Source organism: Siphateles boraxobius, unplaced genomic scaffold, assembly GCF_051911475.1.
Source record: "Siphateles boraxobius isolate OS27281-9 unplaced genomic scaffold, OSU_SipBor_1 226, whole genome shotgun sequence".
Classification (NCBI taxonomy): Eukaryota; Metazoa; Chordata; class Actinopteri; order Cypriniformes; family Leuciscidae; genus Siphateles; species Siphateles boraxobius.
In genome coordinates, this window is record NW_027508840.1 from 273,611 (window position 1) to 290,000 (window position 16,390).

The 16,390-nt window shown below is 37.6% G+C and overlaps 2 protein-coding genes across 4 annotated transcripts in view; one reads left to right on the forward strand and one right to left on the reverse strand.

The window, feature by feature from the left end:
• The window catches only part of ncdn (neurochondrin), a 219,944-nt gene that overhangs the window by 196,595 nt on the left and 6,959 nt on the right, over nucleotides 1-16,390 (forward strand). The window contains exons 2-4 of one of the 3 annotated variants that reach the window (XM_077240359.1): nucleotides 9,445-9,500; nucleotides 10,497-10,683; nucleotides 14,433-15,728. In XM_077240359.1, the coding sequence (XP_077096474.1) occupies nucleotides 10,510-10,683; nucleotides 14,433-15,728 (1,470 nt within the window). In that variant the 5' untranslated portion in view covers nucleotides 9,445-9,500; nucleotides 10,497-10,509. Of the gene's footprint in view, nucleotides 1-9,412; nucleotides 9,537-10,496; nucleotides 10,684-14,432; nucleotides 15,729-16,390 lie in introns of those variants that run through there. The other 2 variants (XM_077240357.1, XM_077240358.1) reach the window with 2 other exon arrangements.
• On the reverse strand, nucleotides 1,630-8,924 carry LOC143747555 (mediator of RNA polymerase II transcription subunit 30). Its single transcript, XM_077240377.1, has 5 exons — nucleotides 8,760-8,924; nucleotides 7,030-7,209; nucleotides 5,503-5,661; nucleotides 3,210-3,299; nucleotides 1,630-2,146 (listed from the first exon to the last, which is right to left on the reverse strand). Exons 2-5 carry the CDS (start codon nucleotides 7,207-7,209, stop codon nucleotides 2,051-2,053), a joined length of 525 nt encoding a protein of 174 aa, XP_077096492.1. The 5' UTR covers nucleotides 8,760-8,924; the 3' UTR covers nucleotides 1,630-2,050.

Below are 16,390 nucleotides of genomic sequence, written 5' to 3' on the forward strand. Positions count from 1 at the left end.
AGCTGCCTCGTCCCATCCAGGAGCCACACGTGGAGGTTCCAAAGACCCTCGTGCATGTCCCTGAGCATCTGGGCCTGGTAGACCTGCAGAATGGCCACGGCATGCAGAGAGGCAGCTTCCTGTCCTGCAGCTCTATAGGATTTCGCCACAAGCGTAGATGAAAACCTACAGGCTTTGGATGGGTGCTTAGGATCACCGCAAGAAGAAGCACTCTGAGGACACAGTTGCATTAACCCCAGTGTACCCATGGGCAGTGGCCCCATCAAGGGGAGAAAAGACAGAGGAGATCAGCGAGCGATCGCGGGAAGAGATGGGGGTCTTCCAGGATTTCGAGATCTCCTCAAGCACGTCCGGGAAGAAAGGTATTGGGGTTGGACGCCGGCGAGGGTCGGCGGCCGCACCCAAAAACCAATCATCCAGCCGCGAGCGCTCGGGACAGGGTGGAGGGTTCCAGGGTGAAAAAAAGATTTCCAATCTTTAAAAAGACGTGCCGCGTGCAAAGCTCTTTTGTGAGAGGAAAACTCCGCGGATGTTGAAGCACCCAGGGAGAAACACACTCGCTGGCAGACCACTGCACAGATCAGCAGGCAGTGAGCACTCGCTGGAGATCGCCGTCACACCAACACCGGAGAGTCCCTCGTGTCGTAGCTGACAGTTGATCAGAGATGGCTTGTGAAGTGAAGAGATGCTCTTGGCTCCGAAGCGAAAACATATCTGCATGTTGCCGGCGTCCTCCTTTTGTACCCACGAGGTGGGGCGGAGTTGCGCCATGCAAATTCCACAGACCCATGGCATTTCTTTGCCATTGGCTCGTTTTGTATACCTGAAGTTGATAGGCTCTCTAAGCGAAACCCCATTCGAAGTCACGACGGAACTCGTCGTGACAACGAAAGGGAACAGCAGTTCCACTTATATATTTTCAGAGGCTCCTGGCATTAGGCATCGGCAGTAACACCATATGAGACGGGCTTCAGGGGTCGAGTCCTGAGACGGGCATCACGTCGATCTGCCGCTGAACTTTCAGCCCTTTGTCAGAAAACTCACAAGTCCAATATAAGGAGAAAAATCCTGGAATGTTTTCCTCAAAAACCTTGATTTCTAAATTATAAGTAAATTATCAGGAAATTTTTATTTTGAAGTGAACTAATTCTTTAACAACACAGGTCACGGCTGAAAGGAAAACTGAAAAATGGGAAGAGAAGAACCACTCTTCCCATGAAGTAACATGTCCAGGGAACAGTAGCTATGGCCTTCTCCAGCGCTGTCCCTTACACACACACACATACCGTCACACACTCTCTGCCCAGGGCAAACCTCCTCGATTCGAAAAAAGAAAAAAATGTGGAGCAGTTTGAGAGACATAATTACAATGACTCCATCTACTGGTAAACGCCCAGTTCTGTGATTTTAGCAGTCATTCTGCAACTGGTGGGCAGGGTTATTATCGTTTAAATTATTAAAAAGATTTAAATATAAACCATCCAGGCTCTAAACTTTTGAACGGTGGTGTAAATCTTGAAATTAGTGTCAACTAATACTAATAGAATAATTATGCAATGGTTAAGAAATCCGGATATGTGATTTCTGTTCTGTATTTCTTGAAAGAAAAGACTAGAGACAAAAAAAATGATTTGTTATTTGTATTAAAAAAAAATGTTTTTTAAAAAAAAATTGATGATTCTTCACCCAAGGCGCCAGATATCAGGAGTGTAATGCTGAGCTCAGGAACACACACACACACACACACACACACACACACACACACACACACACTACCTGAGCGGCAAGAGTGTGAAACACATCACTGAAAACACCATAGTATAAGCACTATTATTTAGCTCAGTCTTGCAAACATCATCATCATGGCTTTGACATTACGTACTCAAACTGATGCTATTTCAGTGATTTGATAAAGCTGTTATTAATCCGAGCATTGGGATTTATCACTGTAAATGAAGCATGAGTTGCTGAGTCTGATCTCATCTGTCCAGTGAACGAAAGACAGTCTTGACTGAAGATGTTCAGGTGTTTAATAGGAAGTGTACAGTGGTCATTTCCTCATGGTGAGCATGGCGTTGACGTCCCACAGGAGGTTCCTCATCTGGTCCATTAGCACCTTCATCTCCTGGTTCTTCTGCCGCACTTTCTGTTCAAAAAAGAAATTAATGCTTTTATTCAGCAAGGATGCATCAAATTGATCAAAAGTGACAGTAAACACATGTATAATGTTACAAAATTCCTGGAGCTCATGGATTTAGTCCACAGTTGCTTCACCCATGGTTATATGCGTGTTTAAAATCAGATTCAGATGGTTGTATTTAGTGCCATGTCAGCAACCAAGGCTATTTTCATGGCAAAATTCAATTACAAAAATACAAATATCATATTAAATACAATAAAAAACAAACAAAGAAACATTGTTTAAAACCAAAGCAAAGGAAAAGCTTGATATATTGCAGTGCACTAGTATGTTCAGAGATGGTAATGAACAGGGGTTTGGATGGTAGGAACTGGCCACCAGGATGGTTCCCCGAGAACTAATGGTTCCCATAGGAAAATTTCCCTGTTGCGTTCGCAACGCCAGCAGGAACTCAGAAGTGACGTGTTCATTAGTTTACGATCTGTCTAACAGTCCTGTCTCACACGTTATTAGATAGAAATGTTATACATCGAAAGCAGACAGTGCTAATAATAAAAGTTATTAGCGTATGGCGTGTGTTTGATGTCCAGTGTTTCTGAGCAGAAATACGTAATCATGTTTCTCTCAGTCTCCTCAAAGATGTGTTGGGTTTTCTCGTCAGCGTAAAGATTAAGAGGCTCATCTATCACTGTTTTACATGTTCAGAGAGTTAGTATCTGGAGTAAATATATAGACTATAATCTCTGTGTTAAACGGCTTTTTAAAAAATGGCGTGTGCTGGTGTTTCGTGTGCGTTCGGCCAATCAGCGAACACTACCGTCACTGTAGTTCCTATAGCGCTGGGTTAGACCGACTCTGAAGGAGGAGTAAAAGAGTTCCTAGTTCCTGCGGTGCGAACACGCCAACATCCGGATGCTTCCGCCAATAGATCTAGGAACGATGAAACGGTTCCTCCAGTGCGAAAGCCCCTTATGAAAAGATGCGGTATCTTGTTGTGTTTGAAAGGAAAAGCTTGATGTATTGCAGTGCACTAGCATGTTCAGACTCAGAGATGGTAATATAGTCAAACCTCCAGGACGTCTCGTCTCTCCTGAATCACGGCTGGGCTGCAGGTCTCCATCCGCACCGCTTCGGGCTCCTCCGACACATACGGCACCAGCTGGAGGAAAACACACGCAGGATTCATCATATCTGCCTTCACACACAATTTAAAAAGTCATGAGATTCATTTTGATTAATACATTTAATCTAACTGCATTATACTGATTAATACAGCTGGGAACAAAAGTCTGAGACCAAAGTTTTACTCCATTTTACTTTTTTCTTTTTTTTAAATATATATATATAATATATATATATATACATATTTATTTATTTATTTAACTGCAAATTGCAGATAATGAATTCCATTAGCAGAATAAGTAGAATATACATAAAAATCATGAGTATCAAATATGATCAGGCTTTGAGGAAGGTCTCAATCATCATTGTATTGAGTTATACAGGTGAAACTCGAAAAATTTGAATATTGTGCAAAAGTTATAATTTTGATGATTAAGGTTTACAGCTTATGAAAACCCCAAATTCAAAATCTCAGAAAATTAGAATATTACATGAAATCAATTAAAAAAAAGGATTTTAAATACAAAAATGTCAGCCCTCTGAAAAGTATAATCATGAATATGTATATACCGGTAGTTATATATACTTAGTTTCTTTTTTTAATTTTAATTACTGAAATACATGAACTGTTGCACGATATTCTAATTTTTCGAGTTTCACCTTTGTTTTAAAACTAGAGCTTTGATCATAAAACTAAACATTTAAATATCATTTTACGAAGACAGATTATTGGCACATATTATATTGATAATATAGTTTTTGTTCATATAAATATCAGCATCTGCAGCAAACTGCATATTTTTGAGTCTCTGGTTAAAATTGAGTCCTTTTTTCTTCTTCTCTATATTCTCACTATATCAGACTATGAGAAATAAAAATGGATTTGATGGATCAAATATGATACAAATCATACAACATATATTAAAATATTTTTTCAGGGTTAAACTATAAATTAAATTAATTAAAATCTATTCTTTGATTTTCATAAAAATGCAGATGGCATCTAAAATACTATATAATCATAAAAATAGTATACTAATATATAATAATTAAAATAAGATGTATTAAATTAATTATGAGACTAATCAGATCAAGTGTTTATCAGAATGATCTGTATTGTCACAGTGATAATAGGAGATTACAGTAACAGAGATTGTTTAGGCTTTACAGCAGATCTAGAATAAAGTTATTGTCCAGATAAAGTTATGTTTGATTGATTCACTTCCATTGTAAAGATCATTAGTTATTAACTTAGAGGCCGCTAACACAATAAACGTTTTAACAGAAAACTCAATGCTTTCTGGACATTCATTTGCTCGACAACAGTGTTTCGTTTAAAAACGCTCTCCGTCCACACTAGCGTTTCCCGACGTTTCAGTGTGGATGAAAAACTATTGGAAAACGCTAAATTCACCTTTAATGCGCATGCACAAAAGCTCAGTGAGAAGATACAGATGGAAAAATAAATAATAAAGTTATCGCGCAATTCTTCTGACAGGATCTTTTTATTAATCAAAATATCTCAGCATTCACTGATGTGTCCAGCTCGCGCTCACGTTTCTCCGCAGGACAGCAGATGTGAGTATCAGTGAGGACACGGCCAAAACTCACTGCTCTTGGCTGAATAACTTTAGTAGTTTTAAAAAGAATCAATGTATATTCAATTCAGTTTTTGTTTGAAAACGCCGGACAGCAAATGTGAGTGTATTTTCTGTCATATTTGCAGGACTGTGATATGAAGAGTGTGTGAAGTAACAGCTTTTAGCAACAGTGTGAAAGTGAACAGCGCACAACACCGCTATAAACATGAATATCTATTGGTCCAATATGCCTCACATGACATCATCGATTTTAAATACCTCCGTTTTTACAATCCACGACGAGAAACTGCGTTTTCAAAATGTATCCACTTTTAGTGCATTTTCAAAAAGCTTTGTTTTCAGTAATGAAAACACTGTCTTGCACATTCTCGTCCTCAAATAATAAAATAAATACGACCTCACGTTATTCTAATCACGCTTACACAGTGCCTCCCAAACTTTCGTCCGTCATAAAATTCAGATCGGGTTTGATTTTCTGCGTTTTTCGCATCCGTAGCAAGTATTTTGACGATTCAGAGCCACCGAATGACGAATAGTACCAAAAAACACATACAAACATTTCGGGCTCAGCCAAAACGGAGAGAAAAAGATGCGTTTTCAAAGAAAACCGTATTAGTGTGGACAAGGCCTGAGACTGACCTCAGCCGGAGACTCCTGGAGGTCAGGGGTCATCTCCACACAGCGCTCGTACAGCAGACGCAGCTTCCGGAAGAGAAGAGTCAGCTGACGCAGGTGTTCCTGAAGCTTCCCGAAGCGATCCTGATACGCAGCCTGACTCTGCGTCACTCCGTTGGGAAGCTGAGAGAAACACATCTCCAGTACTGTTTCACACATTTTAAAGGGGGGGGGGGTGTAATGCCTCTTTTCACAAGATGTTAAATAAGTCTCTAATGTCCCCAGAGTGTGTATGTGACGTTTTAGCTCAAAATACTCCTCAGATATTTTTTATAGCGTGTTTAAATTGTCACTTTTTGAGGGTGAGCAAAAAGTGCCAATTTTGCGTCTGTCCCTTTAAATGCAAATGAGCTGCTGCTCCCGGCACAGGGGGCGGAGCTTCAAGAGTCTGTGTGTGTGTGTGTGTGTGTGTGTGTGTGTGTGTGTAGCTTCCATTACCTCACACAGACACCACTGAAAATTTAAAAAAAGCTTTTATCCTTTAATATTCAAACCGGAGTCAAGACAAAGAAAGTCATTAATCGAAATGAGATAAAAGTCAAAATAATGAGAGTAGAAATTATAACATACTGAGTCAATTACAACGATATTAAAAAAAATTACTTTCTATCATAATGACTTAATTTTGTCATAATTTCAACATAGTATCATAGTTTTGACTTTTCAATGTCATAATTTAGACTTGTCATAATTTCAAGTTTGTCAAAATTTTCATTATTTAATGTTATAATGATGAATTTTCATATAAATTTTGATTAAGTGTCAATTTGGATTTCCATTTAGTATATCAACATTTTTTTGCATAAATTTTTTGTCATAATTTTGACTTAAATCTCATAATTTTGATTTAATATGTGAATTACATTTTTTTATTATAATTATATTTTACGTCACAATTATGACTAAGTCAATTTTCGATTTAGTAATTTTGAATGTCATAATTTTTACTTTAATATTTTAATAATGACTTTTTAATATAACAATTTTGATTGTCATAATTTCTAACTTTTTGTCAATTTTGACTATGATGTTATAATTATGACAAAGTCCATTTTGATTTAGTACATCTTAATTTAGAATTTTAGTCATAATTGTTCAATTATGACTCTTTAGCCATTTTGAATGTCATAATTATAGCTTTTTCGAATTTGTAATGTTATAATAATGACTTTTAATATCATTTTGATTGCATATTTTAACTTTTATCATAATTTCGACTTAAGTCAAATTCGATGTAGTATGTCAATTTCTCTTATTACTCTCAAATGTCACAGTTATGAAAGCATGCTATTTTTCATGTGTGCCAGTAATAGTCTTGATTTACTCATGGTGTGATGCTGAAGCAGCTGTGAGTGAGTCATGTGTCATCATTTATATTTTTATTTCATTATTATTGCTTTCAACAGTTATGACTCGAGCATGCTCTTTCTCTTGTGTGCCAGTGATGATCTGATGAGTGAGTCTCAGGTGAGTGTCTTGGCTTCTTCTCACCTGAGTGGCGCGTGTGATCTGGAAGATCTCCATGGTGCGCGTGACGATGTCCTGCACGGTCTCCTGCCCGATGCGACACAGGTACACAGGTGAGATCTCTCTCAGCTGCTGCTGCTGCTGCTGAGGGCCAGGCAGACCCACACCGGGCCCCGGGCCCTTCTGGGGGACCGCAGAGGACATCTACACACAGAGAGGCTTCAGATTCAATAATAATAATAATATAAACAACCGTCATTTGCCTTTACAGCTCTGTAATTAAACCTGACGTGAACTCTTAAATCTGTTAACCTGCTAATTCAGTCATAAATCGAAATTGAAACATTAAAAATATTTAATCATTATGGGCCAGTTGTTCAAAACATTTAATCTGGATCAAAATTATCCGGATTTGGAAATACCATTTTTACCTATTCAGGATCTGGTAATCCGTCTTTTATGCCGGTTTTTCAAAGATTACCAGTGCTCTAAATGGGACAACGTATCACAATGTGGGCTACCAGCTATGTAAAGAACAGGTAGAAGAGCCAAGATGGAGTCACTGTAAGTGTTTCTTATTTTAAAACAAAACACAAAAATAACTTAAACATCCACTTCCATTCATCATTTCTTTTATGACCCCTCATCTGAGCCACAACAAATGAAAAACAAATATACATTGTGGATATTTTGAAAATGTCTTAATTTATTTTATTTTTTTTGAATGAGGGACTGACTGGACATATAGTATGCAATTGTTAGAAATTATTTTTGACAGGCTCATCTCTGATGATTGTTTCCTTGAAATTAATATACGGTGATGAATGACAGAAAAATGGAATATATTATTTTAGTTTGTTATTGAAATCTGTTTGGGGGATTATTTCATGGGGAAAAGATCATTTTTATTTTTACTTTACTTCACTGAATAGCTTTATTGCTATATAGCCTATGTCTACTTTATCTACTTTATCACTGTTACAACGGTTACACAAGTCAAGTGCAAAATATAAATAAAAGTATATATACACTAAATGATACAAAAGTATTATTTGACCAATTTTAAAGTTTTACTACATTTTCTTCGTGGAATCCACCTTGAAACCCTACCGCCTGTTGGGATCAGGATAATCCTGTTTTTTTGGATCCAAGTTATCCAAATCATACTGACAAGTTTTGAACAACACAAACTGACGGTGTGATCCAGATTGAAACTAGGATTGGATTCCAGACTCATTCTTTCCCTTTTGAACAACCCCCGATAACCAAAATCCGATCAGTTTACCTTTGAACAACTGGCTCTATGAGATAAAAGTCAAAATAATGAGATCAAGTCGAATTTATAACATACTTGGAGAAATTCAGACATATTAGGTCATTATTACGACTCGAAAATCGAGTCGTAATAAAGTCATAATGTCGACCTTTTGACGTTATAATTTACTTTTTAAGTCAATTTGGATTTAGTATGCCATTATTTAGATTTTTTATGTTGTAATTTTAAATTGTATGTCATCATTTTGATTCAGTATGTCAATTTCGACTTTTTGTGTGATACTTTTGATTTAGTATAGGATAATTTCGACTTTTTAATGTAATAATTATGACTTTAATATAATAATGTTGGTTTAGTTTCATAATTTCGTCTTTTCTGAGGAAACAAGACACACAATGGCGCTTGTTTATGAATGGATAAACATAACACAGAGTTCAGCGCTTCATATTCTGAACACAAACTTTGTGTAGAAACTCACTGAGTGTATTGACGTTGCTCCTGCTCCTTAAGTAACGTTAGTTTATTTATCGCGTTATTAACAATGAAAACTGCTTAAAAATGAATGCCGGACTTCAGCACTCGCTCGCGTTCAGTTTCAAACAGATGAGCGTCAGCCATCACTTATTACGTCATTTCCTGTTTCCTGAGATACATTTAAAGTCCCCCGTAGTCAATAATTGTATCCCTTAAAACCTTAAAACTCATCTTTGATCACCAAAATTACATTTTAAACGTTTTTTTCTTTGAAAAAAAAAACTCGCTCTATCTCTCTCTCTTTTTAAAATTATTAAACGTTTTATTAAGTAATTAATTAATTTTATGTTTTATGTTTTTTGTATTATTAATTCTATTATTATTTGTACTATATATTCTTGCACTGTGTTAACTCAGTATTACTACTCTTTCCTTTTAGTTTATACATTTAATTAATTAATTAATTAATTAATATTTATTTTATCCTATGTTTTATATTTTTGGTACGATTAATGTTAATATTTGTATTATAATACAACATAATGATACTGAGATTTTTCATTTCTAATGTTGGTAATACTACATTATTCTCAATATAATTTGCACAATCATGTGCACACATTTCCTTTACCGCATACTATTATTTTGAAATCGCGTAGTCTCATTATATCTCGCGAGGTTTTCAGTGTCCACCACGTAGCTTCAACGTGTGTTTTCGGTAATCCTGCCTCGTTCACTGCATATGGTATGAATTTATGGCTTTTTGATTTGATTTACTCAAGTAAGTATAATTTAAAGCATACCTACGTGTTGAATGTGGTTTTAAAATATGTTTAGCTTTATGTGTGATCGCCGCTCAGTCGACTCTTATCGTATTAGTTATTTATAATTCAATAATAATAACATAAACAACGGTCATTTGCCTTTACAGCTCTGTGATAACCTGACGTAAACTCTTAAACCTGTTAACCTGCTAATAGAGTCTTAAATCGAAATGATGAAAAACTCAAAATATTAAGTCATTATGAGGTAAAAGTCGAAATAATGAGATCAAGTCGAATTAATAACATGCTTAGGCAAAATTGACACATATTAAGTCATAATTAACGTTACGACCTTTAAAAAAAATCGAAATCGTGACCTTTATCGTAATGACTTGTTGAGTAATAATATCGACGGAGTATGTCGTAATTTCGATTTTTTTTAATGTCATAATGTCGACCTTTTGATGTTATAATTTACTTCTTAATTCAATTTTGATTTTGTATGCCATTATTTAGACTTTTTATGTCCTAATTTTGAATTTAAATGTCATAATTTTGATTTAGTATGTCAATTTCGACTTTTTGTGTCATACTTTTGATTTAGTATAGAATAATCTTGACTTTTTAATGTAATAATTAAAACTTTAACGTAATAATTTTTGGCTCTTTTTCATAATTTCGACTTTTTGATGTCATAATTATAACTTTTATAAGTAGTAATTTCGGTTCATCGTTTCAAATTTTCGTAGTAATTTCAACTTTGTCATAATTTTCTTTTAATTTTCTTTCTTTTAATGCCTGATTTAACCTGAGGTGAACTCTTAAACCTGCTCACCTGTTATCAGAATATGACGTAGGCATTTTTCAGTCCTGAATCTGACGTGTTAAAGCACCATAGGCTTATACACTTGGACTAACAGTTAGTATCTGAAGTAGTTACTAACAGCATATCTCCTGATGTTAATGCTTGTTTACAGGCTTGAGCAGAAGATGGCAGAGAACGGGTGTCATCTCGACCCGCAGACTCGGGCCGGAGCGGCGCCGAAAGCCCTGGAAGGGTCCGGTTGTGGCCTGTCTCGGTCTCAGAGCGAGGTTCTGGAGCGCTGTCTGCACGCTCTCACTCATGCCAAGAACGACAGCCACGTTTTAGCAGCGCTGCTCCTGGTAAACAACAGCTTATCCTCTTCATCTACATCAGTGATCGACCGGCATTGTTTTTATTCTGGTGGTCAATGGCTGATATATGTGACATCACACACACTATTTAATATAAAGTCACCATGAAATAAAAATTACTATTATTTCATGTAATATTGCATTACATTATTCAGGGTATCTGCACACTTTTTAAAGTCAAAATTAATACCTTACATTAGGGGTGCGCAATATTTACAAAAATATGTCTCAATATTTTCAAAGTTTTGTTGATAATTAGATGATATATATATTGTGTTTGTGTACTGGTACCATGGCTGGTTTAGGCCTGTTGTTGACAGCTGACTCACGAAGATATTCATGTTTTTCATATTCTATGCAGTGGTCAGTTCACAGCAGTGAAAGAAATTAACATTTTTTATTAAAGGGCAATATTTGCAACCTTAAATTGAATTCCAGGGGCATTTTCACCAATATATGGACTTTTTTTTTTTTTTTACTTAGAGGTATGCATCACCTGTTATGTCAAATTCTAACATTCAAATTAAATTATATTAGAATAATAACACAATACCACTGTTACCAGTTAAATTAAATCATTAAATCAAAATCCATCTTTGCAGTGCAGAGGAGACACAGAAGCAGCATCAGAACTGGCATTAAAGGGTTAGTTCACCCAAAAATGAAAATTATGTCATTAATGACTCACCCTCATGTCGCTCCAAGCCTGTAAGGCCTCCGTTCATCTTCAGAACACAGTTTAAGATATTTTAGATTCAGTCCGAGAGCTTTCTGTCCCTCCATTGAAAATCTATGTATGGTATACTGTCCTTGTCCAGAAAGGCAATAAAGACATCATCAAAGTAGTCCATGTGACCTCAGTGGGTTAGTTAGAATTTTTTGAAGCATCGAAAATACATTTTGTTCCAAAAATAACAAAAACGACGACTTTATTCAGCATTGTATTCTCTTCCGGTTCTGTTGTCAATCCGCGTTCATGAGTCCGCTGATGTAAGACGAGCTGACGTGTGTCTGGTGCGCCCGAGCTTCGTTTACAGTCTGAGGGAGACGCACGCTGGAAACAAAACAATCTTCACAAACATGTCTAAGGATTTCCACACAGGGGAAGACTTGCATTTTTTTTTAACCAGACATATTTATTTGAACCCGAATACACGGACGCACCAGATACACGTCAGCAGCGTCTTACGTCATCAGCGGCGTCAGTGCACGCGGATCCACAACAGAACCGGAAGAGAATACAATGCTGAATAAAGTCGTCGTTTTTGTTATTTTTGGAACAAAATGTATTTTCGATGCTTCAAAACATTCTAACTAACCCACTGAGGTCACATGGACTACTTTGATGATGTCTTTATTGCCTTTCTGGACAAGGACAGTATACCGTACATAGATTTTCAATGGAGGGACAGAAAACTCTCGGACTAAATCTAAAATATCTTAAACTGTGTTCTGAAGATGAACGGAGGTCTTACGGGCTTGGAGCGACATGAGGGCGAGTCATTAATGACATCATTTTCATTTTTGGGTGAACTAACCCTTTAATATATTTACACTCCATTTACAATTGCATAAATAAAGCTATGATATATTCAGTTCTTTAATTCTTAATTCAATATTTAAATATGAACTGATTTCTAATTGTAACATTTTAATTACAGGGTACTTTAAATGTGAAACTAAACCCGCCAGTAGACGCGGCAAGTCTCAGGGAGTCATTCACTCAACCGATTTGTTCAAACGGCTGATTCATTCAGGAAGTGCAAGTGATTGTTCATTGAATCGTTAAAATGATTCGTTCAAAACGCAGGTTTCAGTCAAGAAATCATCGCTGTCTTTTGCATTGAGACTCTGCTACGGTTTACTTTTGAAATTCTCGTCAGCGAAATAAAGGTAAAACAAACAATATTGACAATATTGTTTATAAAATGTAACAATGTTAATTTAACTGTTATATAAGATAAATATCATATTTGCTATTGTGCACGGGAAAACAGCCCTCTTGCTGATGTGATATTGTATGATAACAACATATGATATATAAAATACCAAAACTTTATGCGTCTATTAGGGAACATGCCTATAACTGCACTGACACATCACGCAGTGAAAGCAAGCATGAGAGACGATGCGATGTCAGCTCACAGTGCGCCCTCGTACATAGTTAACGTTAAAGTAAAACAATGATTACAATCTCATAATAGACAATACACATCGCACATAAAGAATGAACTTACAATTGAACTGAAATTACCCAGCTTTCTTCTTCTCCTCTCCTGCTGTTGCGCGTGCAGGAGACAGACGTAATGCTGGCGCGAATGTGACGCGAAATGTCACGTGAACGAGCAAATCCACAAAGTACGAATAATAAATAAAAAAGTACGCTAATTAGATAGTTTTAATTTGGAAAACATTTAGATATGTCTGTCAAATTGCCATCGAAAATGTAAGACCTTTCATAAGTAAAAATAAGCCTTTTAAGGCCTTAAATTTTTTTAAATCTAATATAAGACTTTTTAAGGACCCGCGGACACCCTGTTATTGGTGCACATCATTATTGTTTTAAATTCATGTGCCTTTTCTTTGATCATGAGGACGGGGCAACCTGTCACTCACATTAGATCCACCAATAGCAAACCACAACCATCCAATCAATTCCCCACAGACAAAATCAAGCCACGCCCACATTTGTTCTTTTTCCTGAAGTGTTTCACTCGGATATACGGCACTATAGGGAAGACTAGTGCAACTTCCCTTTCATGCTTTAAAGATAGTAATTAACACATGCATAAACATTTCCCAAACACCAGCATCCTAACGCAAGAGAACAATGACCGTGTTTATTGCGTGCTCTCTCATTCATGATGGAGGAATAAAAGAACCCGATTGTAGCAACTTCCATTTTTATTTTCCCATGATTTGTCGTCTTGAACACATGGGATGGAAATGCTGCTTTATTTTCAAATATTTTATGCGATATTCCAAAGTTAACCCTCATCCTTATCTCGCACTTTGTAACACATCTTTCCTTCGCGGGTCTAAAATTATACTTGTTTAGTCCAGAAAGCTTATTTTATTTCATTTTGATAATATTTTAAAAAAATTTTGGGAGATTTATTGTTATTATTTTTTTTTAATTTACCTTTAAATTACTAGATTTATCAATAAATAGTCATTTAAGCACATTCCTCACATTCTTTCAACTTAAATTCAAAATAACTCACAATTTCATGCATAACCCTTTTAATTCAGCTCCAAATATTTACTTTTGCTGACCTATTGTGGAAAAAAATTATATAACATATTTCATGACTCTAAGATGGCGCCGCTGGGTCCTAAAGCCAGTTTCTCGTCAGTGTGCATTCAGATACACATGTAGACATTATAAAAACATTTTTTGGTAAAGTTAAGCATTTTTAGTTTAAATTTTTAGCATTTATGGGTTTATCTATATGTACTGAAGCATTCCTCGCATTCCATTCATTCCTAAATTGACACACGAGGGAAGGATTTGTTGCTTTTTTTAAATTTCAACTACAAAACTCCTTGAATCCATTCAATATTTTTTTGTGTATTCGTGATTTAAATACGACAAAGGTCCTAGAATCTTGGACCCCTCAGATGAACACTCAATTTTAAAAAAATTAATGTCGGGTTAAAATGACCCGAGGGAAGGATGAAGGTTTAAATTCACAACTTTGAATGGAAACATAAGTTTTGTTCTCTTGTGCGTTTAGATCACGCGCTTGTGTCCGGCCGGACAGCTGGACTCCGGCACTCTCCATCGGATCTTCGAAGCGGTCGGCCTGAATCTTCCCGCACGCCTTCTGGTCACAGCGTTCCGGGGTGAAGACGGGTCCGGGTTACCCCCGCAGGACCTGATCTCTCTGGGCTCGGCTCTACTGGCGGCTCTTAGCACGGACCCTAGCATGGTTGCGCATCCACAGCTTCTCAGCACAATCCCTCTGATCCTGAGCGTTGTGGAGAACGGACCCACCCGGACCGAGAGAATAAATGTATCCAAGAGCGTCTCTGAATCCCAAAGTGCTACGGGTTCCCAGAACACCCTTGATGAGGCGTTAGCTTGCGACTGCTACCAGGTATTAAGCGCTGTATGTGCTTTACCGCAAGGTCCCGATCAGCTTCTCACACGCGGAGCCATTCCGGCTCTAACCAGAGCCGTACTCAAAAATCAAACTCTTAGCCATGAAAAAGGGCTTCCGTTATTGGGACTCATGTTATCTTCCAGCATAAGACTGCGTGCTTGGGATAAACACTCGTCTGATTTGCTCTCGCTGTTGGGTATCGTCTCGGAAAACTTCTCCCAAGCTTCCAAACAAGCCCGATTAACGATGTGCACAAATATCCCACTTTTTCTCCCTCCTCCCGGGATAGAGTCGGAAAACCAGGTGCTTAAGGAGATTGTGGGTCGTCTATGGGGTTCGCTCCGGCCTTTGGTTCAGGGAAAAATCAGTAAGGAGGATTTAGGCCCGGTTTTAGTGGCATCCGCCTGCCTTCTGGATCTGTTCGGATGGGAGTCAACGGGACCGCCTAAGTTCTGTTGTTTGCTGGTAAACAGGGCGTGTGTGGAGGTGAGGATGGGTTTAGAAGAGGGAACTGAGATCAACCCGGAGCTCCAGCACACGCTCACCGCGTGCTATCGCATCATGGAGGCGGCGATGGAGCAGGCCTGCAGCCAGGGGGCGCCGTCGAGTCCTGCCCCCTCAAATCCTGCCCCGCCACAGGGGGCGCCGTCGAGTCCTGCCCCCTCAAATCCTGCCCCGCCACAGGGGGCGCCGTTGAGTCCTGCCCCGCCACAGGGGGCGCCATCAAGTCCTGCCCCCTCAAATCCTGCCCCGCCACAGGGGGCGCCGTCGAGTCCTGCCTCCTCAAGTCCTGCCCCGCCACAGGGGGCGCCGCCGAGTCCTGCCCCGCCACTGACGGCCATCGCTGGCCTGAGTCTTCAACAGAGCCGGCAGGTCTTAGGGGTTCTGAAGGAGGCCTTCTCTGCTGAGATATACTATCTGAAACAGGTGGGAATGCAAGGGTTAAACATGCATGTCATCGTTCAAAAGTTTGGGGTCGGGGAGATTTTTTAATGTGTTTAAGAGAGTCTCTGCTGCTCAGCAAGGCTGCATTTATGTGATCAAAAATACAGTAAAAATTTTGAAATATTATTACAATTTAAAACACCTGTTTTTTTATGTGAATATATAGAAAAGTATTATTTATTCCTGTGATCAAAATTGAATTTTCAGCATCATTACTCCAGTCTTCAGTGTCACATGATCCTTCAGAAATCACTATAATATGATGATTTGCTGCTCAAGAAACATTTATGATTATTATCAGTGTTGAAAACCGTTGTGCTGCTGCATCATATATTTGTTTTCATGATTCTACATTTCAAAAGAACAGAATTTATTTAAAAATGGAAATCTTTTTTAACATTAGAAATGCCTTTACTGTCATTTTTGATACATTTTTTGCATCTTTGCTTAAAAGTATTAATTGCTTTCCATTAAAAACCCCAACCTGTGAATGTATAAGGTTGCACTTTATTTTAAGGTAATGTAGTTTCATCGTACTTACTCAAATAATTAATTTGATTAACTATTAATTAATTAACTATATGCTTACTACTTTAGTTTAGGGTTAGTTTCTTGTAATTGTGCATAATTTACTGTTATTACAA

Excerpts from the sequence above, each read along its gene's own strand:
- LOC143747555 (XM_077240377.1), bottom strand. The coding sequence starts at position 7,209 with ATGTCCTCTGCGGTCCCCCAGAAGGGCCCGGGGCCCGGTGTGGGTCTG. Across the intron at positions 5,662-7,029 it reads AGATCACACGCGCCACTCAG|CTTCCCAACGGAGTGACGCA; the intron begins GTGAGAAGAAGC and ends TGTTTCTCTCAG. Across the intron at positions 3,300-5,502 it reads TCCAGGAGTCTCCGGCTGAG|CTGGTGCCGTATGTGTCGGA; the intron begins GTCAGTCTCAGG and ends GTTTTCCTCCAG.